The sequence below is a fragment of the Myxine glutinosa genome, chromosome 1 (genome assembly GCF_964187855.1).
Source record: "Myxine glutinosa chromosome 1, kmMyxGlut1.1, whole genome shotgun sequence".
Lineage (NCBI taxonomy): Eukaryota > Metazoa > Chordata > Myxini > Myxiniformes > Myxinidae > Myxine > Myxine glutinosa.
In genome coordinates this window covers 391421872-391444525 of record NC_136261.1, presented here as the reverse complement: position 1 = coordinate 391444525, position 22654 = coordinate 391421872, and the positions used below count along the sequence as shown (strand labels likewise).

The 22654-nt window shown below is 43.3% G+C and overlaps 1 protein-coding gene and 1 long non-coding RNA gene across 2 annotated transcripts in view; one reads left to right on the top strand and one right to left on the bottom strand.

Moving 5' to 3' along the window:
* Positions 1–22654, top strand: part of LOC137416573 (uncharacterized) — a 471916-nt gene that overhangs the window by 437957 nt on the left and 11305 nt on the right. The window lies entirely within an intron of this gene.
* LOC137416486 (uncharacterized) lies at positions 13102–22171 on the bottom strand. The gene is made up of 2 exons (XM_068102093.2): positions 21504–22171; positions 13102–14850 (listed from the first exon to the last, which is right to left on the bottom strand). The coding sequence occupies exons 1-2, from the start codon at positions 21907–21909 to the stop codon at positions 13772–13774; spliced, it is 1485 nt and encodes a 494-aa protein (XP_067958194.2). The 5' UTR covers positions 21910–22171; the 3' UTR covers positions 13102–13771.

Genomic DNA, 22654 nt, shown 5'->3' with positions numbered 1-22654 from the left:
TTCAATATCTGTTAGGAAGGAAGACCAGGCCTATATTATTGTGGCTTGCCGTTTGTGACTCTTGAATATACAGTGCTCCAGGAACACTTATGATCCCGATTTCACTTTGTGAGGATATTTTTGAAGTCAGTTTTCTGAGTGTTCGTACGTTTTGTTATTCCCTAAATCTGTTTGGTGTTTGTGGTCTTAAATCTGATGTTATTCCCTAAATCAAATGAACAAGATTGTGAAACTTCGTTCTCATAACTCCGTTCCAAGGGCTCTTTTTGGAATCCTCACTCAACATCTGACAGCCTCCGCTTGTCTCTCGTATGTCATGATATTCCCCGGAATGCTTTCTAAGTGCTCAGTTAGGGTTTTCCTGATCATCCTGGTTTTCCTGACTTTCACCAGTACAATTTCAGATTTCTTCAATTTCCAAGTCCTCTTGACCTCATTTTTCAGCGCCTGCACCAAGGTCGGCCTGCAATGTCCACACTCGATGGGTTCATCTTGTCATGCGTGAGCACTGTGTGTTCCTTTTCAAGGATCGGATTTGGTTTGTGTTTCCATGATTGTTCTGGAACCGGAATGTTGAAATGTTTACAGATGTGCCAGTGGATTACTCGACAGATGCTGTCATGTCTTTCTGTGTACAATTGTTCTGACATGAGTATTTTGCATCCCAAAGGAGAAGACTGGTACTTTGTTTCTATCCCACAAAACCTGCATTTTTCCGATTGGCTCAATTCCACCATTCTCTTAAAGCCATTGGTGTAGTGTCCCTGGTCTTGGCCATTTATGATGACTCGTTCTCCATCCCAATTAATTTGACCTCTTCTTAGCCATTCCATATGAACCTTCCGTGTCGATCCATGTTCTGTCAAGCTCTTTTTTGAATCTTCTTGCTCTTTTGTCATTCTCCCAAACTTGTGTGCGTATGCGTTGTGTGTTTCTCATTCTCTCACTTGTGTGGGTACGTGTATGCCTTTTAATAGTCAAGTCCATAGCCGATCAAGATCAGCCTTGGACAGATAGCCAAATGTCGGTTTAACTCCGAGGCTTATAACCAAATTTGGCGGGATTATCTTCACATGCGCGGGAAAGGCCTTGAAGCCGTATCTGACCGGACGGCTGCCACGGGGTTTTTATTCCTCAAACTCACAAACACATAAACATACACGACAAGGAAAATTCACAATACAAGAATGAAATGCCTAAATAAAGAATTTAATGATAATAAATGTGGTACGATAAAAATGAAAGGTGAGGTAAAACGAATTCCTATATTGAGACGTCTCCACTCAGACACGAAAACACAGACAAGGGGAAAGATTAATGAAAATAAAATAATGTTCTTTTTATATCGGCCGACACTCAGCTTGCTCAACAAGAATGTTGAAAAAACGGCAGTACGATGTGGCCCGAAACGGCTCGTGTGGGAAGCGCTCTGACAATGGGGCTGGCGCTGTGCGTCAAAAACGCCTGGTGCAAAGCAAACAGCCAAGACAGGCGCCTTTGAGAATGGCCCTCCTCGTCCTAGTGTCGAACAGCACGGCCTTGAGCCCTCCACAAGCCCAGCAGGCACCGAAACACTACCAACACAATCCAGAGCTCCTTTGTGAGACCCACACGACCAGCTCATGAAGGACTAGACGACCCCATTCTTGTACGGGCGAAAACCCAAGAGGTGTGCTCTTCTTCCTCTTTCCCCTTTCTCCAAAGCGCACAACTCCACGACCCAGCCGAACAAACAATGGTTAGCATCCTGTTCGAGCACATGAGCGAGCAGCAGCCGAGAGCCACCCGAGACAAAAAGCGACCGACCGGGGCGAAAGCCAGAACGAGAGAAAGCGAGGGAGAGGGAGGAAGGACTCATCCTCCCTTGTCCCTCACTGACGCCACTCCCCGACCAATCCTGACGTCCCATTACATCATCCCATGGCTCCTTCACCACTCACAAAGCTCAGGGCAAGGTTGCTCCGTTATGAGTTATCAGGGGCGGAGTCTAGCCGCCATTCGGGGATGATCGGCTGGGCAGGGTTCCCTTGCCAATGGTAATGTCCGATATACTGTCAGCGATGTTGGTTTAATGGCCGTTGCTGTAATGGCGGCCCTTTTTGATGAAAGAAAACATGAGGGACAAATCACAGGGGCAATTACACACTGGGGATTATCCTTAAGCCCTACCTAACTTGCATAGCTCCACCCCTCATATGGAGACACAAAAACGATCTTATCGAGCACAACTTCCCGTTCAGCTTCTCCTCTTCCCTTGTGCAGATCATTCATAAAAGTAAGTTCTCAGAAGGGTAATATATGGCCTAGAGCATATGCTTATTGCATACTGAAGTCAAGAAACGACCATTGAAAATACATACATGAAATAATATCTCCAGCATGCATTTGTAGCCACCGACCCTCGTATAAACGAGTGCCATAATCTATGGGGGCTGGCAGGATGACCTAGGGATAAGCACACTTGCCCCCAAGCTGTCTAGCTTGGGTTCAAGTCTCGGCATAGTTATAAACTGCCATCCCGGTGTTTCACACGCAAGGCGATTCATCAATGTGTGTGCCGTCTCTTGGATGGACATTAGTTGGTGGAGGTTAAAGATCATACAGTTTCTCAGTAAGAGAAGGCAGGCTATCACCAGCAGCATGGTTAAATTCAAAATTACTGCCCTAACCTACAGAGGGCACTGCATCAGTGGATTATGCTACCCCACAGCCTTGTTGTTGTTCTCCTCCTCCTCCTTTTCCCTTTATAAGGAATGAGATCCGATGGCACCAAGCTCCTGCCCTGCCTTGACCATGATACTCCTCCACTCCCCTCTGTCCTTGGTCAACTCTCTCCACCCTCCAACCACCTGACTGATATCCCTCTTCACACAATCCTCCCATCTCAACTGTGGTCTCCCTCTTTTCCTCTTACCTTGTTGCCTCAACCGCTCCACTCTTTGCCATTCTCTCTTCCCCCATCCTCACCAAATGTCCAGCCCATTTCAGCCAACATTTCACCAATCTCCCCTCAAGCTCATCTGCACACCAATCTCTTCCCTCAGTTCATCGATTCTCCTTCTATCCACCCTCTTCACTCCAACAATCCTACTGACCCAGTTGTTCTCACAAACCTGCAGCCTCTGTTGTCTTTCTGTCAGTGCCACCGTCTCCAGACCGTAAAGGTAGGCTGGCGTTACACAAGACATATTAACCTTTCCTTTCAATCTCGTTGAAATCTTTCTGTCTGCCATTACACACTGCACCGTCTCCACACATTCACACCCACCCGAATCCTCCTCCGTACCTCTGCCTCAGACTTACCATCCCCTAATCACTGTTTTACCCCAGATACTCAAACTTATTTCCAAATCTGATCTCCTTCCCCTCTAACTTGATATTCATTTATTTTTCCTTGCTGCCCAACCCACATCACCTCTGTTCTCCATGCTCATTTTCAGCCCATGTTTCTCACCTTTGGTGGCTGAGGTAGTGAATTTAAATGCCAACGGTATTTCCTCATTCATAGAAATAGGCCGACAGACAAAGTGAAGCAATTGCTGGAACCCCGCTTTGCGCTTCCCGCGCGGCCTAATGAAGTCGTTTTGTAAATATTTAATTATTTATTACCCTCGCCTGAGGAGTGGGTATTGCATTTGAGTCCGTTTGTTTGTCTGTCTGTTTGTCCGCACAGAATAAATATGATTTTCTCTGCAACCGTTGGTCCGATTGCCAGGAAATTTTCACCATAGGTGCAACACCACCTGCAGAATTTTTTAATGATAATTATGACGTCATAGGTCACGTGGTTCGGCTGCCATCTTGGAAAAACCGAAAATCTTTGCACCTCTATATCTCGAAAAGTGCTGAATAGAAAAAAATGAGACATGGCTCATTGTAAAGAACTCTCCATGGGGAATAAAATATGTTAATGATGATGTCATAGGTGCCTCCATTATGATGTCATAATTCGACAAGTACAAAACCTCATCCGATCAAAATGAAATTTCTTGAGCATCATGTAGGCATAAATTGGTGGAGAAAAAAATAATGACGACGTCATCGGTCACGTGGTTCGGCCCCCATATTTGTTTTAACACAAAAGCCTTAAAAACCACTGAAAACACATCCTGGCGAGGGTCTGCAATCTCCGATTGCTCTTTCTTGTTGTAACTTGTGACAACAATCGTGGGAGATAAATCAGGTTTCTCTCAAATTTCCTGCAATTCGTGTCACTTACTGTGTTTTCAGGTCTTATCTTCAAACTTGATCCACAGGACTCCAGGGGGTTCTCCATCATGGCGTCCTGTCTCCTCAGCATCCTTTCCAAGTCCCGACTCTCGTCCCGCACAGCACGACTCCATGTACCGACAGAGCTCGGCGTACATGGTGAAAGTGAGAACATTCGTGTGGATAATCAACAGACTTGAACTCTCACCGGAAACAGAGAGCTCCGAAGATCTCGATCCTCAGACCCGCGAATCACAGCTCGGAGAGACTCCTCCGATAGACCGTGGATCTTCAGCCAGGTCGGGACCGGACCAAGGTCATCCGGAGCTTCGTCTCGTCCATTGTCCTTCCAGAACATGCGGCGAGAGATTGTAAAAAAAAAACAAAAAAAACCCACACGTGTTTTTATCCGAGTATTAATCTTTCATTCCTTACATTCGAGATGTTTCACAGAAAACGGATTTTAATCCGTGTATCTCGACTTCATTCTGTCGCCAATCCAGATGGAATATGCAAAAATTACTTTTCATTTGTTTCCGCAGCCGCATTGTGCTTGGCATTGATTCACCTGACTGATGTTTCACTTTCAACAGGAGGGCGCCATCTATATATTACATACGCAATATTTTATCACCACCTATTTATTTCTCATCATTACGCCGCCATTGACGAAGTCGACAGAAACATTATGTTTTCAGGTTGTCTGTCCGTCTGTCCATGATAGGTTTTCGTTACCACGATAACTTGAGAAGGGCTGAAGGGATCTTAGTCAAACTTGGTACAGGTATGTATAATGAGGTAAGGATGAACCGATTATATTTTGGGGTCCAGAGGTCAAAAGCCAAAGGTCAGAGGTCATGTTAGGTAAAAATACTGTGACCACGATAACTTGTGAACCAGAGACGGTATTCTGACCAAATTTAGTACAGTTATGTAGAATGATGTAAAGATGAACTGACTAGATTTTGGGGTCAAGAGGTCAAAGGTCAAAGTCTGTAATATGTCTATAACTTGAGAATGGCTGAAGTGATCCAATTCAACCTTGGTACAGATATATATAATGTTGTAAAGTTTAACTGATTATAATTTGGAGTCAAGAGGCCAAAGGTCAAAGTCTGTTGTAGGTCTATAACTAGAGAACGGCTGAAGTGATCCAATTCAAACGTGGTACAGGTATATATAATGTTGTAAAGTTTAACCAATTATAATTTGGAGTCAAGAGGTCAAAGGTCAAAGTCTGTAATAGGTCTATAACTTGAGAACGGCTGAAGTGATCCAATTCAAACTTGGTACAGGTATATATAATGTTGTAAAGTTTAACCAATTATAATTTGGAGTCAAGAGGCCAAAGGTCAAAGTCTGTAGTAGGTCTATAACTTGAGAACTGCTGAAGTGATCCAATTCAATTCAAATCATTCAAACTTGAATGATTTGAATTGATCCAATTCAAACTTGGTCCAATTGATCTTGGTCCTTGATCCTTGATCTTGGTCCTTGATCCAATTCAAACTTGGTACAGATATATATAATGATGTAAAGATTTACTGATTAGATGTTCGGGTCAAGAGGTCAAAGGTCAAAGTCTGTAGTAGGTATATAACTTGAGAACGGCTGAAGGGATCCAATTCAAACTTGGTACAGATATATATAATGATGTAAAGATCAACTGATTCGATTTTGGGGTCCCGAGGTCAAAGGTCATGTCAGGTAAAAATGTGATAACTTGTGAACAGCTGAAGGGATGCAAATTAAAACTTGGTACAGGTATGTATAATGATGTAAACATGAACTGATTAAATTTTGGGGTGAAGAGGTCAAAGGTCAGAGGTCATGTCAGGTAAAAATGTGATCACTTGAGAACAACTGAATGGATTTCAAGCAGACTAGGTAAAAGTATTATAATGGTGTAATAATGTGGGTGGAGGCATATCAGTCGACTTTATGACGTCGAAGTGTCGTTCTAGTTACCTCCGCCACTAAAGGTGGATGGATTTTTGTTTTCACCCGTCTGTCCGTCAGTTTGTGAACAAAATATCTCAAAAAGTTGTGTACGCATTGGACGAAATTTGGCAGAGATGTAGTGTATATGCCAACCACGAAATGATCAGATTTTGGTGAAGACCCTGATTCGGATCCGGCTACCAGAATTTTTTAAGTGATTGCGAGATAGGGCCAAAAACGATATATAGCAGGATATCTGAAAAAGTTGTGGAGGGATTTGGATGAAACTTGGTGGACCGGTTGGGTGCGTGACAAGGAAGAATCGATTCGATTTCAGTGAAGATCTTAATAAGGATTCTGATATAAGAATTATTAAATTTTCTAAGTGATTCTTCACCATTGGGAGATAGGGCCAAAAACTATACTTAGCAGGATATCTCTAAAAGTTATGGATGGATTTGGACGAAACTTGGACAGGTTGTGTGTGTTTTTTTTTTTTTTTTTTTTTTTTTTTTTTGTCGAGGCTCGTGAAAGAGCGAACATTAATCACACAGAAAGACAAACCGACACACAAAACATATAACATCGGGAGCGGTAGACAAGATGGGGAGAGAGGGGGAAGGACACAAACACAACTTTGAGAGCAGGGACCGAGAGACATGGAGACATCGAGAGATCTGAGAGAGGGCGAGGGCTTTGGGGGGGGAGGCATGGGAAGGGGGCGGTGGGAGAGGTATAAAACATATGGACACTGCCAGGACTTCCAGGAAAGAAGTTGGAATTTCAAACAAGGTGGATCTGGGGTGAATTAGCGGGGGTAGAAAAGATCAAGGTTTTGGATGGGGGAAGATAAGAGATGGTGGTGAACAGCTGTTTTAAAGACCTGGAGGGAGGAGTGGGATTGAAGGGAGTGAGGGAGTTTGTTCCAGAGGCGGGAGAAAAGAGGAATGAAAGAGTGAAGGTGAGCAGAGAGCCGAGATTTCGGCAGTTTAACCATCAGAGGGTTGCTGGCAGATCTTGTGCGACCTGTAGGAATATTTGGGGGACAGAGCACAGAGAGAGCTGGGGGTGCAAGGCCGGAGAGGAGTCGGTAGAAGACAGAAAGACAACCTACCTGCCTGCGGTGAGTGAGTGAAAGGCCCTCAGAGATAGCTTCATCGCGGGAGATTCCAATAATTCTGAAAGCTTTGGTTTCAACAGCGTGAAGCCGAGCTAGGTGTGAGGCAGGAGCACCGGCCCATAGGGGAGAACAGTATTCCATTGAGCTGCGGATGAAAGCCTTGTATGTGGTGAGGAGCTCAGGTGTGCCGAGGAAGGACTTCGCACGACGGAGGATGCCCAGTCGGCGACTGGCTTTGGAGGCCAGCTTGGAAATGTGGTTTTCCCAAGAAAGATCATGGCAGATAGTGAGACCCAAAATCTTGAGCGACAGAACTTCTTGGAGAGGATTGTTGAGAAAGTAGATGGGAGGGTTGTCCAGTCGATCTTTTCGGAGAGACATAGTAAGAGTGTGAGATTTGTCAGGATTGAAAGACATGTTCCACTTGTTTGACCAGTCTGTGATTTTGTCCAGGTCTTCAGAGAGTGAGGAGGCAGCAGACTGCCGATCTGAGGGAAGAGGAATGGAGCGGCAGAGAGTGGAGTCATCAGCAAAGAGATAGAGAGGATTTTCGAGAGAGTCAGAGAGATCATTGATGAAGACCAGAAAAAGCACGGGGCCCAGAACACTGCCTTGGGGAACTCCAGCCTCAACAGGAAGAGGAGATGAGAGAAACCCATTCAGGGCCACACGTTGACGACGACTAGAGAGGAAGTCCGCCAGCCATGCGTGGAGATTTCCATGGATACCAAAGGAGGAGAGTTTGGTGAGCAGAGCGGGGTGCCAGACCGTGTCGAAGGCACGTGATATGTCGAGGGAGACAGCTCTAATTTCCTGTTTGGCATTGAGGACCTCCATCCATTGTTGAGACAGCAGAAGCAGCATGTCCAGAGTAGAGTGACCTGGTCTGAAACCAAATTGATGATCAGAGATCAAGCCATTGGAGAAGAGGAAAGATTTCATATCCGAAGCAATGATGGATTCCATGACTTTGCTGATAATTGGGAGAAGGCTGATTGGTCTGTAGTTGCTAGGATCTGTTTTTGCACCTTTTTTGTGCAAAGCGGTGATGTTTGCTGATTTCCAAGCAGATGGCAGTTGACCTTGAGCAAAAGAGAGGGTGAAGAGAACAGAGAGAGGGTGAGATAGAGCAGCAGAGCAGGATTTTAGGACCCGTGGGCTGATGCCGTCGGGTCCAGTTGCAGAATCAGTCGAGGGTTGACAGAAACTTTTCCACCTTGTCAGGAGGAAAGGACACGGAGTCCAGGAGCAGCAGGGTACGACTGGGTATGGTGGGTACAGAGAGGGATGGGTTTGGGACACAAGATTTAGAGGCAAAGACAGAGTTGAGGCATTCAGCTTTTTCACGTGCGGAGTCAGCTGTGTAGCCGTTTGAGGTAAGGGAGGGGATGGAGGGGGAACAAACACCAGAAACGGATTTGACCAGACGCCACCAGGATTTGGAAGAGGGAGACAGATAAGAGAGTTCGGTCTTGAGAACGGAGAGATATTGTTTCCTGGCTCTCCTGAGGGTGGACACACACTTGTTTCGGGCTTTGTGAAAGGAAATGAGATTTCCTTCCGTTGGATTTGCTTTCCAGGAGACGAAGGCAAGTTGTTTCTGGGCAACAGCCTCACCACAAGATTCCGTGTACCATGGACGGGAGGAAGGGTATGACAACTGAAGACGAGATGGGATAAATCTGTGCATGAGAGAGAGCAATTTACTTTGGAAGAATTCCCAGGATGAGTTGATGTCAGAGGTGGTAGAGATGGGAGACCAGTCCAGATGATTGATGGCTGCTTGAAGACCGTGCCAGTTGGCCTGAGTGAAATGCCAGACTCGTCGACGCTGAGCAGGCTCCCTGAGGATGGTCAGAGAGATGTCCACTTTAACAAGGACATGATCAGATGATCCGATCGGAGCAGAAGAAGAGCAGCAGACATTTTCAGGGAAGTTAGTCATAACCAAGTCCAGAAGAGAAGATGTTCCGTTGACTGAGATCCGGGTCGGGAAATTGACAGATTGTGTCAGTCCCAGTGAGTCGCAGAAGTCCTTTGCTGAAGAGCCATGGCTGGTGAGAGAGGTACCCACACCCAGCCAACTGGCATGGTGACAATTGAAATCACCACATATGAGGAAGAGAGAGTTGGGATGAGTAGATAGAAGTTGGTCCATATCATCAGACAGCGAGATGTAGATGGAGTCATCACTGTTTGGTGGACGGTACAACACACATATGAACAAGAGGTGGGAGCGAAGGGGAAGCCGTAGCCAGAGGTATTCCTGGGGGTGAGGTGGAGAGAGTGCAGTGCAGGGCGAGTGAGGAAGAGAGTTTTTGATAAAGATAGCAACCCCGCCTCCAGGACGAGGCTCAGGTCTATCATACCGGAGGAGGGAGTAGCCCGGGAGAGATACTATGGAATCAGAGACATCATAAAGGAGGAAAGTTTCTGTTAAGCAGATCACGTCTGGTTTGACAGAAGCAACCTGTATGGAGAGATCAGTTAAGTTTGAACGAAGGCCCCGGATGTTTGAGGTCCATACCGTTAATGAAGAGGAAGGGGGAGCATCAGATACAGAACAGGGGGGAGGAGGGGTAGGGTAAGATGTGGAAGAGGTGGAAGAGATAGGGAGAGCTGTTGAAGGTGTGTCAGAGATTTCAGAATAGCTCGGAGAAAGGGAAGGATGGGGCGGACAAAAGGTTTGATGGTGATTGGGTGAGCCACAATGAGGTGTTATTTGAGGAGGGGGAAGAGCGAGGCAGAAGGTTGGGGGAGATGGAGGTGAGAGTTTGAAGGGGGAAAAAGCGGGGAGGACGCTTTGAGGAGGGGGAGTGAGAGGGGGGAAATTGAGAAGCAATGAGGGTGGGGAGATTTGAAGGGGAGGGGTGAGGGGGGAGTTTGGGAGGGAAGGGACAAGGGGAGGGATTTGAAAGGGATGGGATATGGGGGAGATTTGGAGGGGAGGGGTGAGGCAGGAGTCTAGGAGGGGAGGGGCGAGGGGGCGTCTTGGCGGGGAGGGGTGAGGGGGTAGTCTAGGAGGGAGGGGGCAAGGGGGGAGATTTGAAAGGGATGGGTGATGGGGAAGATTTGGAGGGGAGGGGTGATGGGGAAGATTTGGAGGGGAGGGGTTATGGGGAAGATTTGGAGGGGAGGGGTGAGATTGGATTTTTGAAAGTGTACGATTTATGGGAAACGAACATTTATTGCAAAATGAGTTTCTTGTGACCTTCGAGTTAAAAATACGTTTAAGGACGCTGGATGGAGGATGGAGTGCAGGAGAGTTTAGGGAATGTAGAAAAAAGGCACTATAGGAGATGGATATTTTTTTTGGGATGAATTGATTTGGTGAGCAAGTCGAAAGCAGCCTTTTAAAGAAGAAGAAGAAAAAGGTGTTATAAAATATGACGGAATACATAACTTGAGGGGAAAGTGTAAACATTGAAGGTTAATGAGTGAAAACTATCTGGGGAAATGGGGGAGAAACACGTGGTCGAAGAACGAACGAACGAATAAGAATGAATAAACGAATGAGAACAGAGAAGGAAATGTTGTTTTTTTTTTTGGTTTTTTTTTTTTTGAGTTGAGATTTACACAAGGAAGTAGGCTATGGGTGAAAAGCCTGGGAATACAGAGAACGAAAGTTATTGGATCACAAACGACGGACCGCTGAGAGGAAGGAAGGTGTGACAAGGAAGAATCGATTCAATTTTGGTGAAGATCCGAATCCGGATCCAGCTCGTAGAATTTTTAAAGTAATTCTTCACCATTGAATGATATGGCCAACCAGGCGGAGGTATGCTCTCTACTGAGTGCTGTTGTAGTTTTTCATCTAATTTTCAAGTACATGTATATTGGTTGGTCCTGTGCGTTATTGTCTGTCTGTCCGTCTGACTGTATGTCAATCACCTACAGGTCACAATTTTAAACTGATCTTCACGAAACTTCACCAAATAGTAGAGTTGGTCATAAGGAGGAAGCCTATTGATTGAGGTCATCTTGAGGTCAAATTTCCAAAATTGCCATTTTTCATCTGATTGACTTGAAAATTGAACAGCATTTGCATATTCAGTCACTAAATAGGGAAACCAGCTATTGAGGTCAAAAGGTCAACTCAAGGTCAAACTTCAAAAATCAACAATTTTCATCTGATTGAGCTGAGCTTTGATTAAGATCGTCAATTATAATCTTAATGAAATGGACAATTTCATGCTTCTACCGACTCCATACCTTGCTCCCCCAGCTCTCTGTGCTTTGTCCCCCCCCCAATATTCCTTCAGGTCGCACAAGATCTGCCTGCAACCCTCTTATGGTTAAACTGCCAAAATCTAGGCTCTCTGCTCACCTTCACTCTTTCATTCCCCTTTTCTCCTGCCTCTGGAACAAACTCACCCACTCCCTTCAATCCCACTCCCCCCTCCAGGTCTTTAAAACAGCTGTTGACCACCATCTCTTATCTTCTCCCATCCAAAACTTGATCTTTTCTACCCCCGGTAATTCACCCCAGATACTTTTTTTTTGAAATTCCAACTTCTTTCCTGGAAGTCCTTGCAGTGTTCATATGTTTTATACCTCTCCCAACTCCCCCCCAAGCCCTCCCCCTCCCACATTTCTCCCGATGTCCCTGCTCTCAAATGTTGTGTTTGTGTCCTTCCCCCTCTCTCCCCATCTTGTCTACCGCTCCCCTTATTTTTTGTGTTTTATGTGTCGGTTTGACTTTTTGTGTGATTAATGTTAGCTCTTTCACGAGCCTCGATCTTGTATCCAAAAAAATAAATAATCCATGGCAACTTGTTATTTTAGGGAGAGGTGGATTTTACAAGTATCGTGCTCTGCATGACGTCTTCTTGCTAAATTATCTACGTAAAATGGCAATATGTAACTCACTGGCTATTGAATTTGCTTTATGAGAAACAACCACTCCCTTCAGGAGCATTGGCAAGTCCTCACATGGGGCGAGGGGGAGGTTACCATGGGTACTATGAACACATGCAAAATTTGGGGAGATCCGGCCAGCCAAGTGACTTCCAGTCATTTCCGGTTAGCGTCGGTCGCCGCCATTTTAGCACGGTGAAATCAACACTTCAGCAACGAGATGAACGTCACTGCTAGTTGCGATTATGTTCGTAATGTTTGGTGAGTATAATTTGTCCAAATGTCGTTAAATTACCTGGAATATCATAGCAACGTTCACCTCGCAAGAAGTTCAGATTTACTGAGGAAACACTTGTCATGACAAAGTAGGCCCAATGGTGGGCCTTGGAGGTAAGGAGGAGAGGTCAGGACCGATGGTGAGGTCCAAGCGTTCAATAAAGTCACCTCTTTTGTGGCTAAGTGTGTAAGAATTACAAGGTGATCCTTCCAGATATATGGGGTGGTAGTATGTGATTTCACCTCATTAAATTATATTCCATTGAACCATCTCATACATACATTCAACAACCTCTTCATCCACCTGACTGACTTCTCCCTCTGCACTTATCTCTGTATAAACCTGACACCCTTCCCTTTTCACCTTCTTCAATGCTGTCTGCACCTTCTCCGAGATCTCCACAAACTCCACTTTCCCCTCTGCATAACACAGAAGCTCCAACTCTCCGTTGCTTCCTCCCCGTTTCAACAGCTCCATGAAATATCCTTCCCACATCTTCAATACCGCCCCCTCTCAGTCACTACACAACCATTGGTCCTCTATTTTTTTTCTGATATTCTGACATCTGACAGATATTTCAAGGATCTTAGGTACACTGTGTAACATTTCATTTTACAAAAAAAAAACCCCCCAAAAATGGTAGATTGTAAAAGCAATAGAGTGGGAGTATATACAAAAAGAAATCAAAGTGCACAAGTGCTTTAAAGTATTAAATTTAATGCAAAAAAGGAGCAAAATATTTAATTCAATAAGGAATAGGAGCAAAGATATCCTGAAGGAAAAGTTCAAAAAAAGAAAGAAAATAACATTATTCCCTGCAATATATACTCCAAATCATTCTCGCGTCGGAGAGATGGGCATAAAGTGACACGTTAGCAGTGACCGGCACAACAACCTTATCAAATCAGTAAAAAGTAGCAGCAAGTTTAGTTACCCCCAAAAGGTAATTGGATGCACAAGGTGAGAATTAATGATGTTTGTTGGTATTCCTAGCAGCTCGTTGGTATTTGCTCTTCGTTGGAGGATATCCACATCCTTGTTTGGAATTGGTCACTCTCAGGGTGGTGGCGGTTAGTGTGCAGCCTGTAGCTGCTGGTTGCATCATATTCTGGAGGCGCGGCTGTGCCGCTGATGCAATGCCGACGATAACCAGTCAACCCACCTGGCGTTAATTCAGTGGCTCAAACTCAGGACCCTAAGATCTCAGGCCAACAACCTTAACTGTTAAGCCAACACCAGGCTTTCAGGGTGATGCCATTCATATTTTAAGAGTTAACTATCAACAAAGAAGTTGTGACGTTTCGAGCGTAACCGTAGGAATACTTCCGAGTGCTTCGTATCGCAGCATCTTCCCTCCAAGGGCTATTTTAAAGATCGTCACCAAAACTTGGACGGCTTGCAGTTGTAGCTTGTTTGTTGTGATTTCCTGGTATCACTTGCAAACACTCCCTGAAGTTGTTTTCCATCACCGCAGTTGTTTTGAAGTCGATTGGGAAAAGATAAATCTTCAACTTTCGTGTTACCTTCGCATTATGGTTGAGCTCCACGTACTTGACCGCTTCATCTGTTTCGGAACGATCCATTCCCATTTTGATGGAGTTCAGCTGCTCCACTGTGTGGACACTGGTGTGCCTTTTCAAAGCGGAGTAAATGGAGAACGACTTTGCGCAAACTTTGCAGCTGTAGGGTCGCTCCCCCGTATGAATTCGCATGTGAATCTGACAATGCACCAACTGGATGAAGGTCTTACCACACACGAAGCACAGGAACGGACGCTCTCCCGTGTGAATTCTCTCATGTTTCTGACAGTCTGACGAGTATGTGAATATTTTATCGCACACACTGCAGATATATGGCTGCTTCTCTGTACTGCAGATATATGGCTTCTTCTTTGCACTGCAGGTAAATGGCTGTTTATGAGAGTGGATATGAGCATGCTTTCTCAAAATTGAAGAAGAGGAGAACTTATTCCCACAAACCTCGCAAATGTATGGGCGTTCTCCTGTGTGGATGCGCTTGTGATTTTTCAAGGATGATATATTTGAGAATGCCTTCACGCAAAATTCGCAAGAGTATGGCCGCTCCCCCGTGTGAATCCGCATGTGAATCTGACAGTGCACTAACTGAATGAATCGCTTGCCACACACAGTACACGTGTAAGGGCGCTCCCCCGTGTGAATTCGCACGTGCTTCGTAAATTCCGACAAGTAATTGAATCCCTTATCACACACGCTGCAGGAGTATGGTCTCTCTTTTGTATGAGTTCGAGTATGGTTCGCCAATGTCTTCTTATAACAGGTGGTATAAGAACAATCGGAGCATTTGTACTTTTTGTCCCTGGAGACGCGTCGGTGCCGCTCGCTGTGTCCCATCAAAGTCTCCTTTGTGTTGAAGACTTGAGAGCACAATGTGCAGGGAAAGTTCACGATGGGATTCTCCTGTTCACCTGCAAAGATAATTCACCAAAATAAATAAATAAATAAAGTTGGTTCTCAGAAACTGTGCCCTCGGAAACAATTTTAATGTACAGCTTTACGTGCCAATATTATCAACAGAGGGCCTCTTGTGTCGTGCTAGAACAGTGCAGTGTTCCAAAGTTGCAGGTTACCATTTGCCTTTGTGATGGGATTTTTATACCTCCGCCCCCAAAGGTGGCCAGAGGCATTATGTTTTCGGGTTGTCCGTCTGTCTGTCCATCCGTCCGTCCGTCTATACGGGCTAAATCTCGTTTTTCTCAGCAACCACATGTCGGATTGAGACTAAACTTTCAGGGTAGAAGCGACACCCATGTAGACCGTTTTTATGATAATTATTGGGTAAAATGCCAGGGGCATAGAAAAGATCCTTTATATAAGGGTATGTGCCATGTGGCAAAGTATAGAAAAGAAGGGACATTCCATAACTTGTAGAAAATGTCAAACAATAGAAAGGAAGGGACATTGAAAAAATCTCGTGTGCAAGCTGCACTACCCTTGTGTTCTGAGGAGGAACCAAGTAATGCTCTAGAAAAGTTCATACAAAGGGGAGTGGGAGTGTGAGGAGGGCGTTTAGGAGGGGAGGGGCAAGGGGGCAGATTTGAAAGGGATGGGTGAGGGGGGAATTTAGGAGGGGAAGGATGAGTTTGGATTTTAGAAAGTGTTGGACGATTCATGGAAAACGAACATTTATTGCAAAATGAGTTTCTTGTGATTTTCAAGTCAGAGATCCGTTTGAAAACGTTGGAGGAGGGGTGGAATGCAGGTGAGTTTAGGGAATGTAGGAAGGAAGACCTGTAAGATTGAATTTTTATTTGAAATGAAGAGATTTGGTGAGCAACTCGCAAAAAACCTTTTAAAGAAGAAGAAGAAAAATGTGGTATAATATACAACAGAATAAAACACTTCAGGGGAAAGTTTAAACATTTTAAAACCAAGCCGTGAAAACTATCTGGGGAAATTCCCGAAATGAGGGCATGAAGGATTCCCAAGGGGGATTAAGGATTCCAGCACAGGTTCAGAAGCAGGAACAAAAGGATAGGAGATTGACAGAAAGGAGAGCAGAAAGCGAAGGAACAGGGAGGCGTACAAGCAAATGTGTTAGTACGGGAGGAGAGGCCTACTTTTTAAATTCTTCATTAACATGTTTTTTTGAAGGTTAGGTGAAAGTGGATCAGAGGAAGAAGGATAAAGTTGAAGAAGTATGGTGAGAACTGGAATTGGAAAGGTGTCTTTTGGCTGGAGAGGATCGAGTTATGAAGGAAGGAGAGGAAAAGACAGAAAAAACAGGTGGGGCAAAACACGTGGTCAAAGAACAAACGAATGAACACAGGAAAGAGAAGGAAATTAGATTTTATTTTATTTTTTTGTGTCAAGACTAAAGAGGGTAAACTGTTCGGGTAAGTATGGGGTGAGAAAAGACTGGAAACATGGACCACAAACGAAAGTAAATGGACCACAAACTACTGCCGAGAGACAACAAAGCCTTGAGGCCTGGAAAACCAGGCCTGAAAACACGGCAGGAACCAACAGACGATTATACACAGGTATGCACGATTTACACAGAGATCTAACTGGAAACACACAGTAGGCACTCACACCGTAAAACAAAAATAGTTTCGACAAAAATACAAATGGTAAAATTCTTAACTTTGGTAGCGTGGAGAGCTTGGAAAAACACACGACCTCACCGGCAAAACCGGAAGCGGAAGAAGCGCCATGGTCGCCCAGATATCTCAGATGGCAGAGCACTGGTGAGGTTCACCAGAGGACCTGGGTTTGATTCCTGGGCTGGGCATGTAATTTTCCCACCTGTCAATGAAATATGTACTGTCCCTCCGTTGTTTTATATCGGTCGGGTCTGCTCCTCGAACGGGGTGACCGGCACGGGCGTCAATCGTGAGCGGGCTTTTGTGCCGAGTGGTTCCACGGCCCGCTTCACAGCGTGCTTCACCCAACGTGTCTGAGCAGTTTCACCGGTGGTCGTGTCGTGTCGTCTCGGACTCCCAAAGCTTGGTGTAGTTTGGTCATGTGTTGAGGAAGGATGAAAGTGACTGATTGAGAAGAGTGATGGAAATGGATGTGGAAGGAAGTAGAGGACGGGGAAGACCGAGAAAGACTTGGCTGAAGATGGTGGAAGAAGAAATGCGGGCAAGGGGGTTAACAACACCGTGGTTGTTGTTGTTTGTTGTTGTTGGTCCCCTTTTTGAAGCAATGTTTTACGGCCGGATGCCCTTCCTGCCGCCAACCCTGTTTGTCATCTTTTACGACAAACAGGGAATTACCAGTGAACTGGTACTCAATTAGCCGACCTCGAAAGGATGACAGGCTGAGTCCACCCCCTGGCGTTAATTCAGCGATCGACCGGGATTCAAACCCAGGATCCTAGGATCCTAAGCTGGCACCCTAGCCGCTAAGCCAACACCAGGTTGGGGTTAACAAGGAGAGATGCAGAAAATAGAGCAAGATGGAGAAGATTGTCATGGGGACCGCAAGGCTAACCCCCGCTCCAGCAGGGAAAATGGCCTTAAAATGCCTGTTGTTGCATTGTTGTTTACTGGAAGTCGAACAGCATTTGCATGTTGTCAATAAATTGGGAAAGCAACTATTTAGCTCAAAAGGTCAAAGGTCAACTCAAGGTCAAACCTCCAAAATCATCAATTTTCATCTGAAAAATCGTCACTTTTAAACTGAAAAATAATCAACTTTCATTCTATCAACTTCAAAATTAAATCAATTACATTGCGCATGTGTATCACTGAATTGGGAAAACTACTATTTTTTAGGGCAAAGGTCAACTCAAGGTCAACTTATAATATCAATTTTCATCTGAAAAATAATGAATTTTAATCCGATTGACCCGAGCTTTAATTAAGATCGTCAATTTTAATCTTTACATGAAATGGACAATTTCATGTATCCATGCAGCTTTGTTTTGGGGTGGGATGTGTGGATTTTGCAAGTATTTTGCATGTATGCATGACGTCTTTTTTTTTTGTGACAAAAATCTCAAAAAGTTGTGGACGGATTTAGCCAAAGCTTGGTGGAGAAGTTGTGTTTGACAAGGACGAAATGACTCGATTTTGGTGATGTAGATGCGAGAATTTTTTAATGTTTAAATTTAAAGTGATTCTTCATATTTGAGAGAAAGAGCCAAACACCTTAAATGGCATGATATTTCAAAAAGTTGTGGACGGGTTGTGACAAAACTTTGTGAACGAGTTGGTTAGGTGACAAGAACAAACAGATTAGATTTTGGTTCAGGTTTGAATCCAGATCCGGCCTAACAGTGGGATACAAAACGTAAACTGTTCACCTGGCGGAGGTATGCTCTCTGCAGTAGGGTCCAACGAATTACCCAAATCTACCCAAATGTAAGTGAATTTACCCAAATGAAAGCACAATGTACCCAAATGTAAGTGGTACTAGGTAAAGGAAGGTTATTTTATGCAGTAAAACGTTACGGTGTGCTTCTTGACGTCCAAGAAAACGAATTGGAACAGAATTGTACAAATTTTACCGGCCCGATCGGTGGCAGCCATTTTAGGCCAGGGGGACATCACTCGGTATACATCTGCAGGATTAATGAATCCGTGCTGAAGCGACCAAGGTGGCAGTAAGTTTACCCACATAGGTTGATCCTAGACATTAACGAAGTATAAATATTTGATCAAAGTTACACCATACTTTCTTATTATTTGCATCAGAATGATGTGGAATATTTACCCAAATGAAAATTCTCAAAATTGACGATTTACCCAAATGAACGGCAACCAGCCAAGATTTCCCAAATGAAGATCATCTCACACGGAAATAATCACACAAAGTGAAGTAAATATAAATATTTGATCAAAGTTACACCCTACTTTCTTATTATTTGTATCAAAATGATGTGGAATATTTACCCAAATGAAAATTCTCAAAATTGACGATTTACCCAAATGAACGGCAACCAGCCAAGATTTACCCAAATGAAGATCATCTCACACGGAACTAGTCACACAAAGTGAAGTAAATATAAATATTTGATCAAAGTTACACCCTACTTTCTTATTATTTGTATCAAAATGATGTGGAATATTTACCCAAATGAAAATTCTCAAAAATGACGATTTACCCAAATGAACGGCAACCAGCCAAGATTTCCCAAATGAAGATCATCTCACACGGAACGGGTCACACAAAGTGAAGTAAATATAAATATTTGATCAAAGTTACACCCTACTTTCTTATTATTTGTATCAAAATGATGTGGAATATTTACCCAAATGAAAATTCTCAAACTTGACGATTGACCCAAATGAACGGCAACCAGCCAAGATTTCCCAAATGAAGATCATCTCACACGGAACTAATCACACAAAGTGAAGTAAATATAAATATTTGATCAAAGTTACACCATACTTTCTTATTATTTGTATCAAAATGATGTGGAATATTTACCCAAATGAAAATTCTCAAAATTGACGATTGACCCAAATGAACGGCAACCAGCCAAGATTTCCCAAATGAAGATCATCTCACACGGAACTAATCACACAAAGTGAAGTAAATATAAATATTTGATCAAAGTTACACCCTACTTTCTTATTATTTGTATCAAAATGATGTGGAATATTTACCCAAATGAAAATTCTCAAAATTGACGATTGACCCAAATGAACGGCAACCAGCCAAGATTTCCCAAATGAAGATCATCTCACACGGAACTAATCACACAAAGTGAAGTAAATATAAATATTTGATCAAAGTTACACCCTACTTTCTTATTATTTGCATCAGAATGATGTGGAATATTTACCCAAATGAAAATTCTCAAAATTGACGATTTACCCAAATGAACGGCAACCAGTCAAGATTTACCCAAATGAAGATCATCTCACATGGAACGAGTCACACAAAGTGAAGTAAATATAAATATTTGATCAAAGTTACACCCTACTTTCTTATTATTTGTATCAAAATGATGTGGAATATTTACCCAAATGAAAATTCTCAAAAATGACGATTTACCCAAATGAACGGCAACCAGTCAAGATTTACCCAAATGAAGATCATCTCACATGGAACGGGTCACACAAAGTGAAGTAAATATAAATATTTGATCAAAGTTACACCCTACTTTCTTATTATTTGTATCAAAATGATGTGGAATATTTACCCAAATGAAAATTCTCAAAATTGACGATTGACCCAAATGAACGGCAACCAGCCAAGATTTCCCAAATGAAGATCATCTCACACGGAACTAATCACACAAAGTGAAGTAAATATAAATATTTGATCAAAGTTACACCATACTTTCTTATTATTTGTATCAAAATGATGTGGAATATTTACCCAAATGAAAATTCTCAAAATTGACGATTGACCCAAATGAACGGCAACCAGCCAAGATTTCCCAAATGAAGATCATCTCACACGGAACTAATCACACAAAGTGAAGTAAATATAAATATTTGATCAAAGTTACACCCTACTTTCTTATTATTTGTATCAAAATGATGTGGAATATTTACCCAAATGAAAATTCTCAAAATTGACGATTGACCCAAATGAACGGCAACCAGCCAAGATTTCCCAAATGAAGATCATCTCACACGGAACGGGTCACACAAAGTGAAGTAAATATAAATATTTGATCAAAGTTACACCCTACTTTCTTATTATTTGTATCAAAATGATGTGGAATATTTACCCAAATGAAAATTCTCAAAATTGACGATTGACCCAAATGAACGGCAACCAGCCAAGATTTACCCAAATGAAGATCATCTCACACGGAACGGGTCACACAAAGTGAAGTAAATATAAATATTTGATCAAAGTTACACCCTACTTTCTTATTATTTGTATCAAAATGATGTGGAATATTTACCCAAATGAAAATTCTCAAAATTGACGATTGACCCAAATGAACGGCAACCAGCCAAGATTTCCCAAATGAAGATCATCTCACACGGAACTAATCACACAAAGTGAAGTAAATATAAATATTTGATCAAAGTTACACCCTACTTTCTTATTATTTGTATCAAAATGATGTGGAATATTTACCCAAATGAAAATTCTCAAAATTGACGATTGACCCAAATGAACGGCAACCAGCCAAGATTTACCCAAATGAAGATCATCTCACACGGAACGGGTCACACAAAGTGAAGTAAATATAAATATTTGATCAAAGTTACACCCTACTTTCTTATTATTTGTATCAAAATGATGTGGAATATTTACCCAAATAAAAATTCTCAAAAATGACGATTTACCCAAATTTACCGAACCCTAACCCCAACAACAACTATAATCTGGTGCAGAATGCACAATGCCCTATGGGCCATACACATTGCCCATTGCCCACCTGTGGGCCAACCTTCCTTTACGTAGTACGACTTACATTTGGGTAAATTCACTTACATTTGGCTTGGGTAATTCGTCGGACTGCTCCGCAGTATCGTTCCGGTTAAACATGATCTATCTTCATTAAAGAGGTGGTAATATGTAGATGGAACTAAATTTGGTAAAGATTTCACCGGCGAAGAGTTGAGACCGCAGCATGAATTTTATATCACGTGATCTAAATCAGGTTTATCACGAACCTCCCACAATTACTAACATCACTCACCATCCTCCGAGACTCTTCCATCTTCAGCACCAACAGAGTCTTCATCTTCATCTTCGATCCACAAATCTTCATCTTCATCTTCGATCCACAAGACTTCATCAGGTCCTCCCGTCTCCTCGACATATTTTCCACGTCTGGACACGACGGTCCGTTCCGATCTTCGCCTCGCACGGAACGACTCCATGTACCGACAGAGCTCCGCGAACATGGTGAAGGTGAACATTCGTGCGGACAATGCACGGAATCGATCCCTCACCGGAGCGGGCTCGGCTCGGGCACAGAGAGCTCCGAAGATCTCGATCCCCAGACCCATAACGGAGGCTCGGAGAGACTCCTCTGGGAGACCCTGGTTCTCCAGCCAGGCCCGGACCCGACCGAGACCGCACCGAGCTCTCCTCGTGTCCATTGTCCGACCGGAAGCTGTACGTACCCGACACGACACCCGCGCTGAGAGATTCAAAACAACCAAAAATTATTATTAATATTAACGAACACACTTTTGATTAAATATTTTATTTCTCTTTTTAAACCGAGTTTTTCACATTTTATATTATCCTTGTTCACATGTGATCCTAATCATTGGATATCTACCTAATCTCAAAAAAAACTGCTCTGTTGGTATAAAAACGATATTTAACACTTCCTCTTCCGGCAGCGCCATTGTGGTTGGAACTGACCGCTTGATGTTGTTTTTAGGTCTCGCTGCCCTCTGCCATTTATATGCGTTTTTAGGTCGAATTCGCCATTTATGTACAGGGTACATATTTTGAACCACAAATGATACAAATGATACAATGATACCCCTTGGTTTATATGATACAGGAAATCTTTAATTATTTTCTTGATTTAAGAATAATGTTTTCTTTATTTTCAGGTCTGGTGATTTTTTTTTGATTTTTTTAATTATTTTTTTTGTATACTGAATCGAGGCTCGTGAAAGAGCTAACATTTATTTCACAAACAAATCAACCAGACAGACAAAACATACAAAAAGAGGGAGCAGAAGACAAGATGGGGAGAGAGAGGAAAGCACACAACACAACATTTGAGAGCAGGGACATCGGGAGATCTGTGGGAGGGAGCGGGCTTGGGGGGTGGAGGTGTGGGAAGGGGGGACCCAAAATCCCCCAAAAATACCCAAAAAACACCCC